This window comes from Coregonus lavaretus, assembly GCF_964263955.1.
Source record: "Coregonus lavaretus genome assembly, chromosome: 1".
In the NCBI taxonomy this organism is placed as follows: Eukaryota; Metazoa; Chordata; class Actinopteri; order Salmoniformes; family Salmonidae; genus Coregonus; species Coregonus lavaretus.
Window position 1 is genome coordinate 42,022,409 of NC_139988.1, and position 22,777 is coordinate 42,045,185.

Below are 22,777 nucleotides of genomic sequence, written 5' to 3' on the forward strand. Positions count from 1 at the left end.
ATTGAGCTCTTTTCATTGAGCTGTTTCCATTGATCATCCTTGAGATGTTTCTACAACTTGATTGGAGTCCAAAATTCAATTGATATGACATGATTTGGAAAGGCACACACCTGTCTATATTATGTCCCACAGTTGACAGTGCATGTCAGAGCAAAAACCAAGCCATGAGGTCAAAGAAATTGTCCGTACAGCTCCAAGACAGGATTGTGTCGAACCACAGATCTGGGGAAGGGTGCCAAAAAATGCCTGCAGCATTGAAGTTCCCCCACATTTCAGAAGGCATCTATGAGTTGAAAGTGTTTTTTGAAAGCATCCTCTGCTCAGCGGGTGCTACTTTTGGGCTGGGTAGAAAACAAACCCACTCGATTTCTTATCTTGCCAGCGTTGATCAGACCCCCCTCATGCAGGATGAAGCTTCGAGGCTCAGCAGGCTGCCACAGTTATTAGAGCAAACGCATACATGCAAAGAAGAAGTGAGGGGCTTCTGATGATTTTTCACGTCAAGACAACAGAGAAATGTCCGCCACAGTGGTGTCTGTAATGCATCTTAAATTTCAGCTTTTCCTTAATGTATGATAGCATCAGGATATCCCTAGCCAGAGTCCTTTCTAAATGTTGGATAACTACTGTATATACTATTGGTACCCAGTTAAAATGATATGGTTCACAGATGTTCAGGGAAACATAGATCAAAATTGATATTCAATTAGGGGTTGCAAATGTAATGAAAGACGGAAATACAGGCTTTTGAGGATTTTGGTTGTGCAACATTTTGTTATATGTAATAAATGTTTAGGATGGATATTTTATTTTTAATGTTAAGGCCAGTTTGAAGGAGTTTGTGCTGAATAAATATGTTAATGTCAGATATCCAGAGAGTTATAGAGCACTGTAAAACATTTCTTGAAAAATTACAGTAACTTACTGGCAGAAATTGGCAGGTAAGTTACTGTAATTTATTTTACGTACAGCTACTGTAATCTATTTTACGGTAATCAATTTTGCGGTACCAAAAATGTTACTGTAATCTAATTTACAGTATATTACTGGAATTACCCATGCAGTGACATATTACCCAGTGTTCTTTGCAATTTTACATTTACATTTTGACCATTTAGCTGGCCTTTTTACAGTCAGTGCATTCAATCAAGGTTGACAAAACAAACACATCACAGTCATAGCAAGTAAAACGTTTATGTAACCGTTACTGAAAATGTTGTTGTAGTTAAGGATACATTGGTCTTCAAAATAATAGTCATTACACAAAGATATCTTATGATATACAGTGTCTTTGGGAAAGTATTCAGACCGTTTGACTTTTCCACATTTTGTTACGTTACAGCCTTATTCTAAAATTGATAAAATTACTTTTTTCCCTCATCAATCTACACATAACGACAAAGCAAAAACCGGCTTTTAGAAATGTTTGCACATTTATTAAAGATAAAAAACAGAAATACCTTATTTACATAAGTATTAAGACTTTTTGCTATTACACTCGAAATTGAGCTCAGGTGAATCCTGTTTCCATTGATCATCCTTGATATGTTTCTACAACTTGATTGGAGTCCACCTGTGGTAAATTCTATTGATTGGACATCATTTGGAAAGGCACACACCTGTCTATATAAGGTCCCACAGTTGACATTGCATGTCAGAATAAAAACCAAGCCATGAGGTCAAAGAAATTGTCCTTTGACCTCCAAGACAGGATTGTGTCGAGCCACAGATCTGGGGAAGGGTGGTCAAAAAATTTCTGCAGCATTGAAGGTCCCCATGAACACAATGGCCTCCATCATTCTTAAATGGAAGAAGTTTGGAACCACCAAGACTATTTCTAGAGCTGGCCCCCCGATCAAATGAGCAATTGGGGGAGAAGGGCCTTGATCAGGGAGGTGACCAAGAACCCGATGGTCACTCTGACAGAGCTCCAGAGTTCATCTGTGGAGATGGGAGAACATTCCAGGACGAAAACCATCTCTGCAGCACTCCACCAATCAGGCCTTTATGGTAGAGTGGCCAGACGGAAGCCACTCCTCAGTAAAAGGCACATGACAGCCCGCTTGGAGTTTGCCAAAAGGCACCAAAAGACTCTCAGACCATGAGAAACAAGATTCTCTGGTCTGATGAAACCAAGATTGAACTCTTTGGCCTGAATGCCAAGTGTCACGTCTGGAGGAAACCTGGCTCCATCCCTACGGTGAAGCATGGTGGTGGCAGCATCATGCTGTGTGGATATTTTTCAGCAGCAGGGACTGGGAGACTAGTCAGGATCGAGGGAAAGATGAACGGAGCAAAGTACAGAGAGATCTTTGATAAAAACCTGCTCCAGAGCGCTCAGGATCTCAGACTGGGGCAAAGGATGACCTTCCAATAGGACAACAACCCTAAGCACACAGCCAAGACAACGCAGGAGTGGCTTTGGGACAAGTCTCGGAATGTCCTTGAGTGGCCCAGCCAGAGCCTGGACTTGAACCCGATCAAACATCTCTGGAGTTAGCTGAAAATAGCTGTGCAGCAACTCTCCCCATTCAACCTGACAGAGCTTGAGAGTATCTGCAGAGAAGAATGGGAGAAACTCCTCAAATACAGGTGTGCCAAGCTTGTAGCGTCATACCCAAGAAGACTCTAGGCTGTGATCGCTGCCAAAGGTGCTTCAACAAAGTACTGAGTAAAGGGTCTGAATACTTATGTAAATGTGATATCTCATTATGGGGTATTTGTGTAGATTGACGAGGGGGAAAAAAACTATTTAATCCATTTCAGAATAAGGCTGTAACGTAACAAAATGTGGAAAAAGTCAAGGGGTCTGAATACTTTCCGAATGCACTGTATCTCTGACTATCTCTGTATAGGGAAATACAATACTGAGATATTCACAGTAACTTGTTGCCAGAGCAATGAAACACAGTGCAATATAGTAAAAGTTACAATTAAACTGTAAGATAAAATAATCTACAGTATTTTACTGTAATTACAAGGGATTAGAGCAAGCAGGTTGGCTGTATACATTTACATATTATTGAATACTAGGCGCTTTATATCACTTGCGCTACTAGAGGCCTAAACAAAGGCTTCCAAACTGGCCGTGATTACAAATAGACATAGGTAAACATTCAACCATTAAAAGGTTTAAGAACTGCTATCACTCTGATTCGTATGAAAAATGTATGCACTCACTAACTGTAAGTCGCTCTGGATAAGAGCGTCTGCTAAATGACTAAAATGTAAATGTAAAATCTGTTCCCTATATACATACACATTTGATTGTTGTGGAACTACTACCACATATCACTTAAATTGCACCCGCTATATTTACAGATATTCAGACATTATTTTGTGAACGATAAAGCTCTCAGTTGACAGTAGTGAATGTCAGAAGATACTAACATGGCTTGAGGAGGCATATAAATTATTTCAGTGATCTAGAGTATTCTGTTGTTGTCAAGCAATCCTACTTTAAGCTCTCACGGTGTGGCATGCTTTGAAATCCTGGTGGTTATGAGAGTCGTGCGAGGACATTACTCATTTATCTTTGCAATATTCTACAGTGAAGTCACTTTATAATTCATGATCCAGTTGACCTGTTATCCATAGGAGAGAAAATAGCTCTGACTTCAAAAAATCCAGCCCTCTGGTCTACCAGGAAACACTGTCTGTGTGAATAAAGATATATAAATTGATGTGGTAGACAATAGAACGCCAATAATACAGGTGGAGGTTGTATGGTTGAGAGCACTGAGCTTGTGTTTGTACAAACAGACAAAGCTTGAAACAGAAATATATAGCTTGTGTAAAGAATGACAGTTTATGCATTTTATGCAGTGTATATTCTTGTAAAAGGAGGTCCATCCAGTAAAAGATAGGTAATTAGTCCCACATTTCAGATAGATTGTAACTTCCATCAATGTAATTGTCTGTATCACTTCCAATCCCCCATATGTTTTTTTTTCTCGCAAATACAGTGGGGAGAACAAGTATTTGATACACTGCAGATTTTGCAGGTTTTCCTACTTACAAAGCATGTAGAGGTCTGTCATTTTTATCATAGGTACACTTCAACTGTGAGAGACGGAATCTAAAACAAAAATCCAGAAAATCACATTGTATGATTTTTAAGTAATTCATTTGCATTTTATTGCATGACATAAGTATTTGATACATCAGAAAAGCAGAACTTAATATTTGGTACAGAAACCTTTGTTTGCAAATACAGCGATCATACGTTTCCTGTAGGTCTTGACCAGGTTTGCACACACTTCAGCAGGGATTTTGGCCCACTCCTCCATACAGACCTTCGCCAGATCCTTCAGGTTTCGGGGCTGTCGCTGGGCAATACGGACTTTCAGCTCCCTCCAAAGATTTTCTATTGGGTTCAGGTCTGGAGACTGGCTAGGCCACTCCAGGACCTTGAGATGCTTCTTACGGAGCCACTCCTTAGTTGCCCTGGCTGTGTGTTTCGAGTCGTTGTCATGCTGGAAGACCCAGCCACGACCCATCTTCAATGCTCTTACTGAGGGAAGGAGGTTGTTGGCCAAGATCTAGCGATACATGGCCCCATCCATCCTCCCCTTAATACGGTGCAGTCGTCCTGTCCCCTTTGCAGAAAAGCATCCCCAAAGAATGATGTTTCCACATCCATGCTTCACGGTTGGGATGGTGTTCTTGGGGTTGTACTCATCCTTCTTCTTCCTCCAAACATGGCGAGTGGAGTTTAGACCAAAAGGCTCTCTTTTTGTCTCATCAGACCACATGACCTTCTCCCATTCCTCCTCTGGATCATCCAGATGGTCATTGGCAAACTTCAGACAGGCCTGGACATGCGCTGGCTTGAGCAGGGGGACCTTGCGTGCGCTACAGGATTTTAATCCATGACGGTGTAGTGTGTTACTAATGGTTTTCTTTGAGACTGTGGTCCCAGCTCTCTTCAGGTCATTGACCAGGTCCTGCCGTGTAGTTCTGGGCTGATCCCTCACCTTCCTCATGATCATTGATGCCACACGAGGTGAGATCTTGCATGGAGCCTCAGACCGAGGATGATTGACCGTCATCTTGAACTTCTTCCATTTTCTAATAATTGCACCAACAGTTGTTGCCTTCTCACCAAGCTGCTTGCCTATTGTCCTGTAGCCCATCCCAGCCTTATGCAGGTCTACAATTTTATCCCTGATGTCCTTACACAGCTCTCTGGTCTTGGCCATTGTGGAGAGGTTGGAGTCTGTTTGATTGAGTGTGTGGACAGGTGTCTTTTATACAGGTAACGAGTTCAAACAGGTGCAGTTAATACAGGTAATGAGTGGAGAACAGGAGGGCTTCTTAAAGAAAAACTAACAGGTCTGTGAGAGCTGGAATTCTTACTGGTTGGTTAGGTGATCAAATACTTATGTCATGCAATAAAATGCAAATTAATTACTTAAAAATCATACAATGTGATTTTCTGGATTTTTGTTTTAGATTCCGTCTCTCACCGTTGCAGTGTACCTATGATAAAAATTACAGACCTCTACATGCTTTGTAAGTAGAAAAACCTGCAAAATCGGCAGTGTATCAAATACTTGTTCTCCCCACTGTATATATATATATACACACATACACATACACATATACACATACACACACACATATATATATATATATATATATATATATATATATATATATATATATATATATATATATATATATATACACATACACATACACATATACACATACATACACACACACACATATATATACACATACATACATATATACATACATCCATACACACACACATATCCTTTTTTAATTTATATTTCCCTTCATTACTTTCCATCCCCACCACCCCTTCCCCAATTGGAGTAAACTAGTGAACAACAACGCTTAGGCCTCTACTTCCAGCCCATACATACTATATACATTTTATGGACACAGTCAAATTCTATAATACTTATATTTTGTTTGTTTTTACTCCTGAACTTCATCCGATCATTTTCATGATGTCCATCTGGTTTGCTTCTATATGCCATATTTTTCTAACTGTGCTCTTTCACAAAAGCTCTCAACCTATAACCTATATACGTATTATGGACACATTATGCTTTACATTAGTTATCTTGTTGTTATTAGTTGTTGTTATTATTCCCATCCTTCATCTCCATTCAACACCTCCCATCTATCTCTTAACACCATCCATATTGGATTTCTATTTGCCATATATTTTTCAACTGTACTGTGATGTTTTACAAAAGTTCTGAACCTTTCTATTCTCATTGTTTCTACAGATCGTAAATTGAAAATAAACATTTTTGCTAAAAGTATTATTATATTATTGATCGATTGACTATGACTTTTCAGATCACTCAGTAGTGCTATCTGCAGGGTTAGCTCCAGGTAAATATTGCAATCCTTTAGCCATACCTGGACCTGTGTCCAAAAACAAGCTACAAATGGATAGTACCAAAACAAATGATCTAATAATTCTGTCTCTTCGCAGCAAAATCTGCAGAGCTGGGAAGATTGTATCCCCCATATAAATAACATTCTATTGGTAGCAATAATTTTTTATAATAATTTAAATTCAAACATTATTTTTAAATCCGGCGTCATTTTGCGTATGAATTCATAAACACTATGCCATGGAATCGGTACGTCAAAAATCTCTTCCCAACTATTTTGCAATCTATATGGGACGCCTGTCAATTCTTTGGTCCTTAAATGAAACAGGTATACTTTTTTATTTATCACAATTTTCTATAACCAATTATATTATTTAATGCAAGGCCGACAGACAAGTTCCTTACTTTTTCCCCCTTCCACTTTCCTTTTCCATTTTTGCGGTAATGCTGCAATTATTTGGTTGTAATTTTGGGTAGAGCAGACATTTCCATATGTTTTTGTTAGCTGCATGTGCGACATAACTAACACCAGTCCAACCGATAATATCATTTACGAAGATTATACCCTTTTTAAACATTTTGTAAAAAAAATGTTTTTTATTTTATCAATTAGTATATTTGAGTTTAACCACAATATTTGTTGCATTATTTGTTCTGTCGTTTCTGGAGGATTAAATTGAAATGGCAACAAACTTTCTATGGCTTGTTTTAGAAATAGTGATATTTGGGAGATTATTTCCTTTTCAAATAACTTAAAGAGAGGTTGTAATCTGAATAAAGGGAAAAAGGCCATTCTTGAACATTTACATTTACATTTTAGTCATTTAGCAGACGCTCTTATCCAGAGCGACTTACAGTTAGTGAGTGCATACATAATTTTTTAATAAAAAAAAATAATAAAAAAATACTGGCCCCCCTTGGGAATCGAACCCACAACCCTGGCGTTGCAAACGCCATGCTCTACCAACTGAGCTACATCCCTGCCGGCCATTCCCTCCCATACCCTGGACGACGCTGGGCCAATTGTGCACCGCCCCATGGGTCTCCCGGTCACGGCCGGCTACGACAGAGCCTAGATTCGAACCAGGATCTCTAGTGGCACAGCTAGCACTGCGATGCAGTGCCTTAGACCACTGCGCCACTCGGGAGACTTGAACATTGGGTGAGACAATCTTACTAATTTGCAAGAGAACCAGTTCGGATTTAAGTATAACTTTTGTATGACTGAAGCTTTTAGTGATAGGTCTAATGCTTTAATATTTAATAATTTCTGTCCTCCAAATTCATATTCATTATATAAATAGGCCCGTTTAATTTTGTCTGGCTTGCCGTTCCAAATAAAATTGAATATTTTTTTCTCATATAATTTAAAAAACTGTTCTCTAGGCGTAGGCAAGACCATAAGCAAATAGGTAAACTGGGATAATACTAAAGAGTTAATCAGGGGGATTTTTCCACAAATTGACAGGTATTTACCTTTCCATGGTAGCAAGATCTTATCTATTTTTGCTAACTTTCTATGAAAATGTATTGGAGTGAGATCATTTATTTCATTTGGGATATGTATTCCGAGTATATCCACATCACCATCAGACTATTTTATTGGTATACTACATGGTAATGTAAAAATTGTATTTTTTAGTGATCCAATACGTAATATAGTACATTTATCATAATTTGGTTGTAATCCAGAGAGGTTAGAAAATGTATCTATATCCTCTATTAGGCTGTGGAGGGATTCAAGTTGTGGATTTAAAAGAAAACATGAATCATCAGCGTACAATGACAACTTTGTTTTTAAACCCTGGATTTCTAATCCCTTGATATTATTGTTGGATCTGATTTTAATAGCTAACATCTCAATGGTAATAATAAATAGATATGCCGATAGTGGACAACCTTGTTTCACTCCTCTTGACAGTTTAAAACTTTCGGAAAAATAGCCATTATTTACTATTTTACACCTAGGGTTACTATACATGATTTTAACCCAATTTATAAGAGATTGTCCAAAATTGAAATGCTCAAGGCATTTATATATAAACCCCAGTCGTACTTTATCAAATGCCTTTTCGAAGTCTGCTATAAATAGTCGATTTTTCATAGTGTTCTATTGTTTCCAGTACTTGCCTTATATTATCTCAATTAGTCCGATTTTAACATATAGCTGGATGATAAGTTGATAATATGAAACCCTCTACTTTCAAAATTCATAACCTTTGATGATAATATCATTATGAACCAACAGAAACATCTGTTTAAAGTAAACACCAGCTCCGCTCCCAGGGAATCTGTCACAATTCTTAGGCTCATTGTGTTAGACTGCAAATGCTAATTTGAATCTCATATTAATTGGCCAACATGTACGTACATTTCTAAGAATGTAGGTACATTTCTAAGAATGTAGGTGTCTCTACTCCATTGCTAATAAGCACTTAAAAAGTATAACAATTCACATCTGTATAATAAGGGTTACCGTTAGGAAGCTGGCTTATTAATCTTCATCAGCATCATTAGTGTTGTAGTAGTGGAAATAGATTGAGAAACTCTTAAAAGCCAAAAAGGGTAATGTGTTAGTTAGTGTTTTTCCATTTCTAGGGTAAAGATAGAAAACGGCCCTATATTATTGATATTCTGATCAGTAACTTGGATAACAATTGATTTTATGGAATCATCAATCTATTTAATTGCAGCGGGTAAATATGTCAACAGTTTTATTGATGAGGTAACTTAATTCCTGAAGCTGATAAGGCTAGATCAGGGAGTCGCTGAGTCTGGGAATGAATCGTAATTTGTAGTCTGTCTAGCATTTAATTTGTCTCTCACAGTGGCTCCTCATCCTTCACTAATAGAGTGCCCCCCTCCACCCTCTATCCCACATTTCCTCCATCCCTCTTAATACAGCGCCTTCATTCCACTGTAGTAATCTCCTCAAACTAAGCTCTTTTAAATCACTATAAAACCCCTTTCATGCCTCAATAATGATCAGATTCATAGCAATGTATTCACACAGGGTTGATATTTACACGGGATTAAGGGCTTGGACATCAATTTGCTTTTCTGGAAACATTTGGCTCCAACATGGCATGAATCGTGTTCGACATGTTAAAAGATTTCTAACAGCTCACGTTTGTCAAGATGTGGTAGGGATGGATCTGTGCACTCATTTTGCAATCTTGTAAAGTATAATTCCTGTAATTCCCTTTATCGTCGAATTTGTCATGTAATTCCTCACCTACACAGTTGGTTCCTTTAATAGGTTTGGATTGCTCTCGGTGCTTCAGAGTTTCTTCATGACTCCCTTAACACTAAACTTTATAGCTACAGTAAGATAGCAAGTAAGTACCCAGCCCCAACCCCCTGTTTAACACAGAACAATCTACAAACTTAAGTGTCACTGTATATTGATGCCTGGCACATTAAATATTTACAACATTAAGAGAGCTTCACCTTGCACTTTAAACACTCCCATAACACATTTCCAGCTGGTACTTGAGAGGATGCAAATGATTTAAATCTTCCACTGGACCTACTCCAAGTAAATAGTTAAGATAATGAACATCCAGAAGACAGGAAGTATTTGGCTCTACTTTCAAAACTGCTCTGGTTCATTTTATTATTCATGACAATGTCCAACAGATTGGGACTTTTGGAAGCTATAAAGGCCATGTTATTAGTAGACCATTAATCTCTATTTCCCAATCCGTGGGTTTCTATATTACTGCTCTGTTAAAATACTCAGATTATTCCTCACAACACTTTAGCCAACCACAATATATACATGTTTTAATGAATAGACACAACTAAAAGGCTAAATAACAAACAGAATAAATGGGTACAATTGGAAAGACCAATGGTCCCAGGAGATGGGTGTTGTCTCCAAGGAGTAGAAGACATTCACAATGGTTTCTTATGCAGTAAACCATTGAGACAGTTGCATACTTTTTTTAAATTGTATTTTTTCACATTGTCTTCCACAATATCAATCTGTAAACATTGACTCTATGTAATATTAATGAAGTGATAAAATACTTCGATTTAGGTAAAACAGGGAAAATAGACCTGTCCATAGATAGCCATTCATTAACATGTAGAATCATTTATGTGACACCTCGCAATTTATGTGTCTTCATACCTATTAAGTATGGGCTTGTATAACCGCCATATAACAATGGAGTTCTTTACGATCTCCTAAAAAAATATGATATTTACGAGGAGAGCCTTGCTGTACCTGGGATGAATGATAGATGGATTGTTTACTTATTTATTAATTTATTTAGAGACCACCGTTGGTAGTGTTTGCAATGGAAGAAACCCGGTGAGCCCTAAAAAAAAACACAACCTTTACCTTTACATAGAAGATGCACCATTCTCATGCAGAATGATGCCTTAACAAGGCCTCAGAAGTTTGTTTGGGATTAGTTTATGTGTGTGGAGGTTTGGCAAGGGTCCATATTAAACTGAGCATCCATATTAAGGCAGCCGTGTTGCTGCTGTTATCACACCCTGATCTGTTTCACCTGTCTTTGTGATTGTCTCCATCCCCCTCCAGGTGTCGCCCATCTTCCCCATTATCCCCAGTGTATTTATACCTGTGTTCTCTGTTTGCCTGTTGCCAGTTCTTTTTGTTTTGTCAAGCCTACCAGCATTTTTCCCCTTGCTCCTCTCTTTCTCAAGTTCCTGTTTTCTAGTTTTCCCGGTTTTGACCATTCTGCCTGCCCTGACCCTGAGCCTGCCTACCGTTCTGTACCTTGTCACACCACCCTGTATTATTGACCTCTGCCTGCCCTGACCCTGAGACTGCCTGCCGTTCTGTACCTATTGGACTCTGATCTGGATTACTGACCTCTGCCTGCCCTTGACCTGTCGTTTGCCTGCCGCCTGTTTTTGTAATAAACTTTTGTTACTTCAACACTGTCTGCATCTGGGTCTTGTCCTGAAACGTGATAGCTGTTGTAAAATTGATGATGCACACCTCCTAAGGCCATCCTGCTCAAACCACTTCCAATAATAAAAATATCAACAGGTGCAACTTTGAAAATGAGGTTGTCAAAAGTGCTTTTTTCCCCTTATTTTGTATTTTAGGCTTATTTACCAGAATTGTGAAATACTGCAAAATAGACAACTAATTACTTCAAATACCACCAAAGTGCCAGATGATATGATGCATGGAAGTGTTACCTTAACAAAGGGTTGTCTATTACTCTTATTTTCTAAAACTCTATGCTGAGATGGGAACTGTGTTCTGTTTTGTAGGTGATTCTAATGCTGACTAAGTACTTTGACTTCAGCCTTGGCAGTGTCACAGAGAGCTCTCTATGGAGGTAAGGAGGGTTTCAATTCATCTCAGTTGATTTCTCTCTGGCTTTGGTGTTCATGTTTAGGGCCAAGAGTCTTTCTTGAGCATGTGACCATGGGCCCGAGTGATTGCCTATCACATTTTTAGGAAAATGAATGGCCCTTCTCATGTTGTATGTTGGTTATATAGGTAACTGCCAAAATATAGACAGACACTGTCACCCGGTTTCTAGCTCCTAGCCAACTTTGCAGTATATATATATTTTTTGTTATTTCTTACATTATTTGCTCAGAGCGTCTCTTGTATTATTAACTACAGCTGAAAATAACTTATGGATATTAAATCGGCGGTCACCCACCAGCATTTTGACCAGAAATTTGATTTCCCTGAAATGGATGCTTTGTTTGAACATCCTGATGCAGCTCCATTCATCCCAGGGTCTGCACCAAAATGATGACGAGGAAGAAGAAGTCAGACTCAGGCAGCGTGCTTACCATCCAACGCTTCCAAGTATATTACTCGCTAACGTTCAGTCCCTGGACAATAATGATGAGCTCAGGGCGATGATCTCCTTCCAGAGAGACATCAGGGACTGTAACATACTCTGTTTTACGGAATCATGGCTCTCTCCGGATATATTGTCCCTGTCCATTCAGCCAGCAGGGTTCTCCGTCCATCACGCAGACAGGAAGAAAGAACTCTCCGGGAAAAAGAAATGTGGAGGAGTATGTTTTATGATTAACAACTCATGTTGTGATTGTGTTAAAGAACAGGAACTCAAGTCCTTTTGTTCTCCCTATCTGGAATACCTCACCATCAAATGCCGACCGCATTACCTCCTGAGATAACTTTCTTCATCATCACTGTCGTTCAAATGTTCTGGTTCGCCTTGAGAATAGTATCTACGTATACACTGACTCAGTGACTGGGTTCATCAGGAAATGCATAGAGGATGTTGTTCCCCACTGTGACGATTAAAACTTATCCAAGCCAAAAACCAAGGATAGATGGCAGCATTTGCACAAAACTGAAAGCGCGAATCACTGCATCTAACCACAGCAAGGTGACTGGGAACATGGATGTATACAAGCAGACCAGCTATGACCTCCGTAAGGCAATCAAAGAGGCAAAATGACAGTACAAGGACAAAGTGGAGTTGCTTCAAGATGTCCACCATTGTTCCTGTACCCATGAAAGTGAAGGTAACTGAACTGACTTTCGCCCAAAAGCACTCACTTCTGTCATCATGAAATGCTTTGAGAGGCTAGTTAAGGATCATATCACCTCCACCTTACCCAACATCCTAGACCTACTACAAATTGCATACCGCCCCAACAGATCCATGGATAACGCAATCGCCATTGCACTGCACATTGCCCTATCCCACCTGGACAAGATAAATAACTATGTAAGAATGTGGTTCTTTGACTACAGCTCAGCCTTCAATGCTTTAGTGCCCTCCAAGCTCATCACTAAGCTCAGGGCCCTGGGTCTGAACTCCGGCCTGTGCAACTGGTCCTACACTTCCTGACAGGTCGACCCCAGGTGGGGAAGGTAGGCAACAACACCTCCCCCACTCTGATCCTCAACACCGGGGCCCCACAGAGGTGCGTGCTCAGGCCTCTCCTGTGCTCATTGTTCACTCATGACTGCATGGCCGCGCCTGTCTCCAACTCAATCAAGTTTGCTGACGACACAACAGTGGTAGGCCTGATTATCAACAACAACAAGACAGCCTACAGGGAGGAGGTGAGAGCCCTGGCAAAGTAGTGCCAGGAAAATAACCTCTCCCTCAACGTCAACAAAACAAAGGAGCTGATCATGGAACACATGAGACAGCAGAGAAAGCACGCCCCCATCCACATATACGGGGCTGCAGTGGAGAGGGTCAAAAGCTTCAAGTTCCTCAGCGTGCACATCACTGAGGACTTGAAACAGTCCCTCCACACTGACAGCGAGGTGAAGAAGGTGCAACAGCGCCTCTTCAACCTCATGGGGCTGAAGAAATTCGGCTTGGCCCTTAAGACCCTCACTAACTTCTACAAATGCACCATAGAGAGCATTCTGTCGGGCAGTATCACCGTCTGGTATGGCAACTGCAACACCTGCAACCGCATGGCTCTCCAGAGGGTGGTGCGGTCAGCCAAACGCATCACCGGGGGCACACTGCCTGCCCTCCAGGACATTTACAGCACCTGGTGTCACAGGAAGGCCAAGAAGATTATAAAGGACCTCAGCCACCCGAGCCATGGCCTGTTTATCCCGCTACCATGTAGAAGATGGAGACAGTACAGGTGCACCAAAGCTGGGACCGAGAGATTGTTAAGCAGCTTCTATCTCCAGACCGTCATCACTAGCCGGCCCCCGCCCGGTACCCTGACCTGAACCTTAGACACTGTCACTAGCCGGCTACCATCCGGTACCCTACCCTGTACCTTAGAGACTGCTGCTGGTCACTTCAATGTTTAAATACTGTTTTACCCACTTTATATGTACACTATATATATACAAAAGTATCTGACACCCCTTCAAATTAGTGGATTTGGCTATTTCAGCCACACCTGTTGCTGACAGGTGTATAAAATCGAGCACATGTCCATGCAATCTCCATAGACAAACATTGGCAGTAGAATTGGCCATACTGAAGAGCTAAGTGACTTTCAAAGTGGCACCATCATAGGATGCCACCTTTCCAACAAGCGAGTACATCATATTTCTGCCCTGCTAGAGCTGCCCCGGTCAACTGTAAGTGCTGTTATTGTGAAGTGGAAACATATAGGAGCAACAACGGCTCAGCTGGAAGTGTTAGGCCGCACAAGCTCACAGAACGGGACCGCCGAGTGCTGAAGCTCGTAGGGTGTATAAACGTTCTGTCCTCGGTTGCAACACTCACTATCAAGTTCCAAACTGCCTCTGGAAGCAACGTCAGCGCAAAACTGTTCGTTGGGAGTTTCCATGGCCGAGCAGCCACACACAAGCCTATGATCACAATGTGCAATGCCAAGAGTCGGCTTGAGTGGTGTAAAGCTCATAGCCATTGGACTCTGGGGCAGTGGAAATGCGTTCTCTGGAGTGACGCTACACCATCTGGCAGTCCGCTGGACGAATCTGGGTTTGGCAGATGTTAGGAGAACACTATCTGCCCGAATGCGTAGTGCCAACTGTAAAGTTTGGTGGAGTAGGAATAATGATCTGGGGCTGTTTTTCATGGTTCGGGCAAGGCCTCTTAGTTCCAGTGAAGGGAAATCTTAACGCTATAGCATACAATGACATTCTAGACGATTCTGTGCTTCCGACTTTGCGGCAACAGTTTGGGGAAGGCCCTTTCCTGTTTCAGCATGACAATGCCCCCATGCACAAAGCGAGGTCCATACAGAAATGGTTTGTTGAGATCGGTGTAGATGAACGTGACTGTCCTGCACAGAGCCCTGACCTCAACCCCATCGAACACCTTTGGGATGAATTGGAACGCCGACTGCAAGCCAGGCCTAATCACCCAGCATCAGTGCACAACCACACTAATGCTCTTGTGGCGGAATGGAAGCAAATATCTGCAGCAATGTTCCAACATCTAGTGGAAAGCCTTCCCAGAAGACTGGAGGCTGTTAAAGCAGCAAAGGAGGGACCAACTCCATATTAATGCCCATGATTTTGGAATGAGTAGGTTTGTCCAAACTTTTGACTGGTACTGTACATACAGTTGAAGTTGGAAGTTTACATACACTGTCACGGTTTCGGCCGAGGCTGCTCCTCCTCCTTGTTCGGGCAGGCTTCGGCGGTCGTCGTCCCCGGAGTACTAGCTGCCACCGTTCGATGTTTCATGTTTGTTTGGTTTTGTCTGTTTGTACACCTGTCCCTTGTTAGTGTTTGATTTTGTTTCCTATTTAGTTATCGTGTGTTGGGTCAGGTGTTATGTGTGATTGTTTTTTGTCAAGCTGTTGCTCTCTGTATTTACTCTCGTGTTTTGTTGTTTTTCGAGAGTCCGCACTGTGTGCGCTATCGTCGTTTTACGCACTGTGTTTATTGTGCGTAATTTGTATTTTGCCTCCCGGTTGGGTTGGCTGTTCGCCTGTTTGGTGCTGCTTTCGTTTACTAAAGTCTGTTCACGAACGCCCGTGTTTCCTGCGCTTGATTTCCACACCGCATCTACACTCAGCTACTGACATACACCTAGGTTGGAGTCATTAAAACTAGTTTTTCAACCACTCCACAAATTTCTTGTTAACAAACTATAGTTTTGGCAAGTCGGTTAGGACATCTACTTTTTGCATGACACAAGCAATTCTTCCAACAATTGTTTACAGACAAATTATTTCACTTATAATTCACTGTATCACAATTCCAGTGGGTCAGAAGTTGACTGTACCTGTAAACAGCTTGGCAAATTCCAGAAAATGATGTCATGGCTTTAGAAGCTTCTGATAGGCTAATTGACATAATTTGAGTCAATTGGAGGTGTACCTGTGGATGTATTTCAAGGCCTACCTTGAAACTAAGTGCCTCTTTGGTTGACATCATGGGAAAATCAAAAGAAATCAGCCAAGACCTCAGAAAAAAAAGTAGACTTCCACAAGTCTGGTTCATCCTTGGGAGCAATTTCCAAATGCCTGAAGGTACCACGTTCATCTGTAAAAACAATAGTTTGCAACACCATGGGACCACGCAGCCGTCATACCGCTCAGGAAGGAGACGCGTTCTGTCTCCTAGAGATGAACGTACTTTGGTGTGAAAAGTGCAAATCAATCCCAGAACAACAGCAAAGGACCTTGTGAAGATGCTGGAGGAAACAGGTACAAAAGTATCTATATCCACAGTAGAACGAGTCCTATATCGACATAACCTGAAAGGCCGCTCAGCAAGGGAGAAGCCACTGCTCCAAAACCGGCATAAAAAAGCCAGAGTACGGTTTGCAACTGCACATGGGGACAAAGATCGTACTTTTTGGAGAAATGTCCTCTGGTCTGATGAAACAAAAATAGAACTGTTTGTCCATAATGACTATCATTAAGTTTGGAGGAAAAAGGGGTTTGCTTGCTAGCCGAATAACACCATCCCAACCGTGAAGCACGGGGGTGGCAGCATCATGCTGTGGGGGTGCTTTGCTGCAGGAGGGACGGGTGCACTTCACAAAATAGATGGCATCATGAGGAAGGAAAATTATGTGGAATATATTGAAGCAACATCTCAAGACATCAGTCAGGAAGTTAAAGCTTGGTCACAAATGGGTCTTCCAAATGGACAATGACCCGAAGCATACTTCCAAAGTTGTGGCAAAATGGCTTAAGGACAACAAAGTCAAGGTATTGGAGTGGCCATCACAAAGCCCTGACCTCAATCCTGTAGAATATGTGTGGGCAGAACTGAAAAAGCATATGCGAGCAAGGAGGCCTACAAACCTGACTCAGTTACACCAGCTCTGTCAGGAGGAATGGACCAAAATTCACCCAACTTATTGTGGGAAGCTTGCGGAAGGCTACCCGAAACGTTTGACCCAAGTTAAACAATTTAAAGGCATTGCTACTACATACAAATTGAATGTATGTATACTTCTGACCGACTGGGAATGTGATGAAATAAATAAAAGCTGAAATAAATCATTCTCTCTAGTATTATTCTGACATTTCACATTCTTAAAATAAAGTGGTGATCCTAACTGACCTAAGACAGGGAATTATTACTAGGAGTAAATGTCAGGAATTATGAAAAACTGAGTTTAAATATATTTGGCTAAGATGTATGTAAACTTCCAACTTCAACTGTGTATACGGTATTTCCGTTTTTATTTTTAAGACATTTACAAAAATGTTGAAAAACCCGTTTTCGCTTTGTCATTATGGGGTATTGTGTGTAGAATGATGAGGAAATAAATTAATTTAATCCATTTTAGAATAAGGATGTAACGTGACAAAAAAGTTAAAGTGTCTGAATACCTTCCGAATGCACTGTATATATATATATATTTTACTATTATGTGTGTGTATTGTTTTGTATTGCTAGATATTAATGCACTGCTAGAAAACACAAGCATTTTGCTGCACCTGCGATAACTTCTGCAAATCTATGTACTCAACCAATAAACTTTGATTCCATTTTTATAAGAGACTAGGAAGCAGGGAGCTAAGAAACAGAGACAGTACAACTAGAATGTTTTGTTCAAATATTGCAAACTAGTACAGTACTGTATGTTACTGAATGTAGCATATTACACTTGAAATATTTCAGATAACCAGAAAATGCCAGATGGAACTGTGAAATATAGATGCTTCTGGAGATGGTTTATGATTCCATAAATCAAACTTTTCTAATATGATTATGTTACTGTATCCAACTCCGCCACAGTTGTTATCAAGCTTGTTTTTTATGATGTTACAGAGAAACAGGGTTGATATTTGTAATGTACATTATGGTGTCAACATTTTACTACACTTTTATACTGAATGTTTTACATTGACTACAAATAATATAATTCCCTTGCATAGTTTGTCATACAGATATCAATGTTTAGTCCGATAATTAAATAGTTCTCCATTCAACTCACAAATTGCATTGTATTATTTCCTGTTACAATTTTCTGCTTGCCCGAATAGCCTTATGACACTGTCACTGTACTAAGCCATAGGTATTATAATTGATATTGCTCCGTGCTCTCAGTCTCACCATTAACAGTACAATAACTCATTTTGTTAATCCCCTAATTGAATTCTAGGTCAACAGACTATGGAACCTCATATGAGAAACTTAATGAAAAGGTTGGACCAAAAACCATACTAAGCTACTTGTACGTGAGTCCGAATAACAAACGGAAGGTATGTCCTCATACATGTCTTACCATGTACCATAACATAACCATATCTGTTTGTTGTCCTTAACCCTTACAAAAAACACGTCTTATTTGCAGTTTCATATAAGAAAAGCGCATTTTCACATGTTGAGCTTAAATTTCAGGGCAGGTCTCATAGATTAGACGTAACATAGTAAATGTAAATCCGGGACACTCAAATTAGTATCAGATGTTACGTTTGGTAAGGTTACATAAGACAGAAGGTTACTTCAACCAAAAACAAAAGTATGGTGGTTGGTCGGGGTGGATGGGTAAGCGTATAACGTTAATTTCTAGGAACCCAAAGGTTGCGTGTTCAAATCTCATCACGGACAACTTTAGCATTTTAGCTAATTAGAAACTGTGTAACTACTTAATACTTTTTAGCTACTCAAAACAACTTAGCATGTTAGCCAACCCTTCCCCTAACCTTAACCCTTTAACCTAACTCCTAACCCTAACCTTAACTCTAACCTTAACCCCTAAACCCTAGCCTAGCTAACGTTAGACGCCTAGCTAACAGCATTAGCAACAACAAATTGGAATTCATAACTTATCATACGTTTTACAATTTCGTAGCATGTCATACATACCATAGCATACGGAACGTAACATATCATACTATTTCGAATGTCCCGGATTTACATTTACTATGTTACGTCTACCTCTGAGTCCAGGTTAACATTTCACCTGTGACACCACCTGTATTACATTTAGAGTTCACATGTTAACACCACCTTTTCTTGTGAGAAAAAAAAGATGTTTTCACCTCATGTGAATTGCAGTTGCACATTTCAAATGTGCAGTTTCACATGTAAGAAAACTACACGTGAAAATCTAACAAATTCACATGTGGTGGTGAAATAGCAGTTACAAAGCACACATGTGAAACGTATAATATCACGTGAAATGTTGGGAAACCATATGTATCTGAGTCATGTGAAACTTCACACGTGTCTGAACACCACGTCTGACTCGCGTGTCTGTTTTTCCCATGTTACATTTTTCATGTGATTTGTTCTCGTGTAAAATGTATGTGCAATGTCACACGTGTCCAAAAACCATATGTGTCTTACTCGTCAAAATTTCACGTGCAAATTTTTTATTTTATTTTCACGTGATTTATTTCATGTGTTTTTTTTGTAAGGGAAACTCTTAACAATAGTATAATTATCAAGTTGAATCATTACGGACATGAATGGATAATAATAATTAATGCTAAATGTTGTGATTTATAAATCTCTCCTCTCGTCTCCTGACCTGTCCTCTCTCATCTCAGATCATGTTACTGACTGACCTGGAGGTGGAGAGCAGCCTGCTCATTAGCCTTGATGAGGGTGCATCCTATCAGAGGTACCACTTAGCCTTCGACATCATCAGCCTCCTCTTCCACCCCGAGCAGGAGGACTGGATCCTGGCTTACAGCCACGACCAAAAGGTAAATTATAACTGAGGAGTGAGGAGGGGGGAGAAAACACACACAACTTGATTGAGGTAAGGGTCTTGTTAATGCTAGTGAGTCTATTGACCTTATTGACATTAACAAGATGTTTACTTCAACTGTAGCTGTGTGCTCTACACTTCTGCCTGTTCTTTCATTAGCATCATTGTCTCCCAGAGGGGAAAGCACCTCCCACCTCTTAGTAGCCGACACATCAATGTACTATGTTCAGAGTAGTGGACTTCACTTCAAGAGACATCTGTCACCCAAGCCATGACAGCTCTGGCCAAAGTCTAGACAGCTCACCACATGTTCTCCCAAACAGGCCACATGGTCTGGCTTGAGAGTCCAAACTAGAGATGTGTTAGTTAATGTCCCAAACAGGAGACCTGAGACCACACTTATTATTCTCAAGGAGAACCCAACTGTTTGTTTTATTCAACACAACAGAGATCAAACTCTCCCCTCCCATCCTGCTATTGACTTGATTATGAGAGAGAGTGCAGTCAAAGGCTGAGAAGTAAGATAAATGGTGAGGTGGAGCGATGAGATGCTTTATTGAGAGCCATCAATATGGTTGAAATGAAGAAGCTGGGGAGAAGTTATCCCTGAGTTCACTCCATATCTTTCTGTTAAAATAAAGATGTGGTTGTTTTCCTCTCTGTATGGTTTCCTTGTTCTGTTTCTATTTTTATATTCAATCATTTATTTGCTGTATTTTACTGTGCAATAGTATTGACTGTTATAGCAGGATGGATGACATGTATTTTGAGAGCTTGGATAACAGCCCTACTCTACTGAAAGAGGGAGGTCAATAGCATAATGCAAAGGGATTATACTGATGGTTAAGTGTGTCATTTTATAATGTAAATTAGGGAACAATCCTATGGCGGTAGACAGGTACCACTGGGAGCCAAAACGAGCCTGTCATAATAAAAAAGTATCTCTCTCTCTCTCTCTCTCTCTCTCTCTCTCTCTCTCTCTCTCTCTCTCTCTCTCTCTCTCTCTCTCTCTCTCTCTCTCTCTCTCTCTCTCTCTCTCTCTCTCTCTCTCTCTCCCCTCTCTCTCTCTCTCTCTCTCTTTCTGTCTCAAACAGTCACAAAGCATTAAATCATTAACTCAAATATGAAGTACTCTTTTCAAGCCTTCTTTAAAGCTTCAACTGTACAGCACTCATAACATAAACATTCAAACTAAGTGCTCTAAAGTGCAGTGCAAAACCAGAAAAAACATGGCAATATAATTGAAATGTTGTATGAGCCTCCATGAGACTTACATGACAGTCCCTAAAATGGGGCAGAGAATTCTCCAGGTCTGATGTTTCCTTCGTTTGAACTCTTAGTTTGAACTCTGGAATAAAATGTTCTGCTTTCTCTTCAGATTTTTAAAACTCTGGAATGTTTTTTTCTTGCAGCTCTATGTCTCTGTTGAATTTGGAAGAAGATGGCAGCTCGTGCATGAGAGTGTAGTCCCCAACAGATTTTACTGGTGAGAGTAAAAATCTCTTTCTATCATCATTGGACACATACTTAAAGTCTCTGTAATACAATATTCATACAAAGTACCACACTTTCCTCTACAGATAGCATTTTGAACTGATAGCCCATCAGAATTGACACATTGAATTTAATCTCTTAAGAAGTACCTGCTAGTACCTGAGTTGAACTCAATAGATGGCATATAGTAGATACAATTATGGTCCTGATGAACAAATGAATAGTTGAAGTAGATATTCGTACACACTTTTGTTAAGGTCCAACAGTTGTGCTTAAGAAATAATGTATTTAGTACTGGTCACTAATCTACATTATTTGCCAGACATACAGTAACTTAATGCAGTAGTGCCTGTTGCCAGATTATGATAATATGAATGTGTTTTTACAAAACATAATAATTTATATTTTACAAGGTAGCAAGGGAGATCAATACTTTTTGTGTGATTAGGTAGCCTTTAACGTTTTGATAAATAACACCATTAGGACAACATCACCTCTTAAAGTGGATGACTCAATTAGAATACCTTAATTAGGTCATATTTCACATTTACTAATAACTTATTTCACAAACATTGTCACTTGGGAACAAATTATGATAAAGTGCTTTTTAGCCCAAAACAGGAGCCAAAGAAAGATGCAGTGGAAGCAATGTACCATCAAATTAAAGCCATTATTGGCCTCTTGTGCTAAACAGTTGATATATTTGCCCTAAGATTTCCTGGTGGAGATGATACAACAGTAGAGCTGGATGCAATATTGAGTGACACATTAGCTTCTTAATTAGTCATATGATTAATTAATACTAGTTTGCAATTACTTATCAACCTGTGGTCACAAATTTACAGTATGTGTGTGTTGTGTATGGAGGTACAGTATACGTACAGGTTGTGTGTATAGATGGGTTGGTTGTTTAGCAACAATACCGACACGTGCGCATCTAGGGGGCAAAACGGTGTTGGCTTAGATTGTTGAAATGTTAAAACTATATTTAGTCTCCAAATGTTTGTTGAAAACATAAATACATTTGCACAATGAGCACTTGTTGTCTCTCAAATACATCGTTACAGTTGTTGGTTAGCTAGCTAGCTAGCGGATTTTATCCATGTTAGCATTGAAATGAAATCACTCAAAACACCTCAAAACAAGACATGGTATCAAGAACAAGATAAAACTAGCTGAAACGAGCCACCTACGATTCCCCACATGGCAGCTTTTTGTATTGTTGCTAGCTATCTGACCGTTCAGAATCATAACAAGCACGGCTTCCAGCCCCATCGATGCACGTGCATCATTTCCGTGATGTTGTCAGCCAACCCGTCTATAGATCTACATTATGCAATA

At 40.0% G+C, this 22,777-nt stretch overlaps 1 protein-coding gene across 1 annotated transcript in view; it reads left to right on the forward strand.

Annotated features, from left to right (window-relative positions):
• LOC311129332 (VPS10 domain-containing receptor SorCS1-like) overlaps positions 1-22,777 on the forward strand; it is a gene marked incomplete at both ends in the record, with an annotated part of 107,529 nt that overhangs the window by 21,066 nt on the left and 63,686 nt on the right. The window contains 4 exons of the mRNA XM_084161605.1: positions 11,637-11,704; positions 18,386-18,485; positions 19,779-19,937; positions 21,355-21,428. Of these exons, the coding sequence (XP_084017731.1) occupies positions 11,637-11,704; positions 18,386-18,485; positions 19,779-19,937; positions 21,355-21,428 (401 nt within the window). The remainder of the gene's footprint in view (positions 1-11,636; positions 11,705-18,385; positions 18,486-19,778; positions 19,938-21,354; positions 21,429-22,777) is intronic.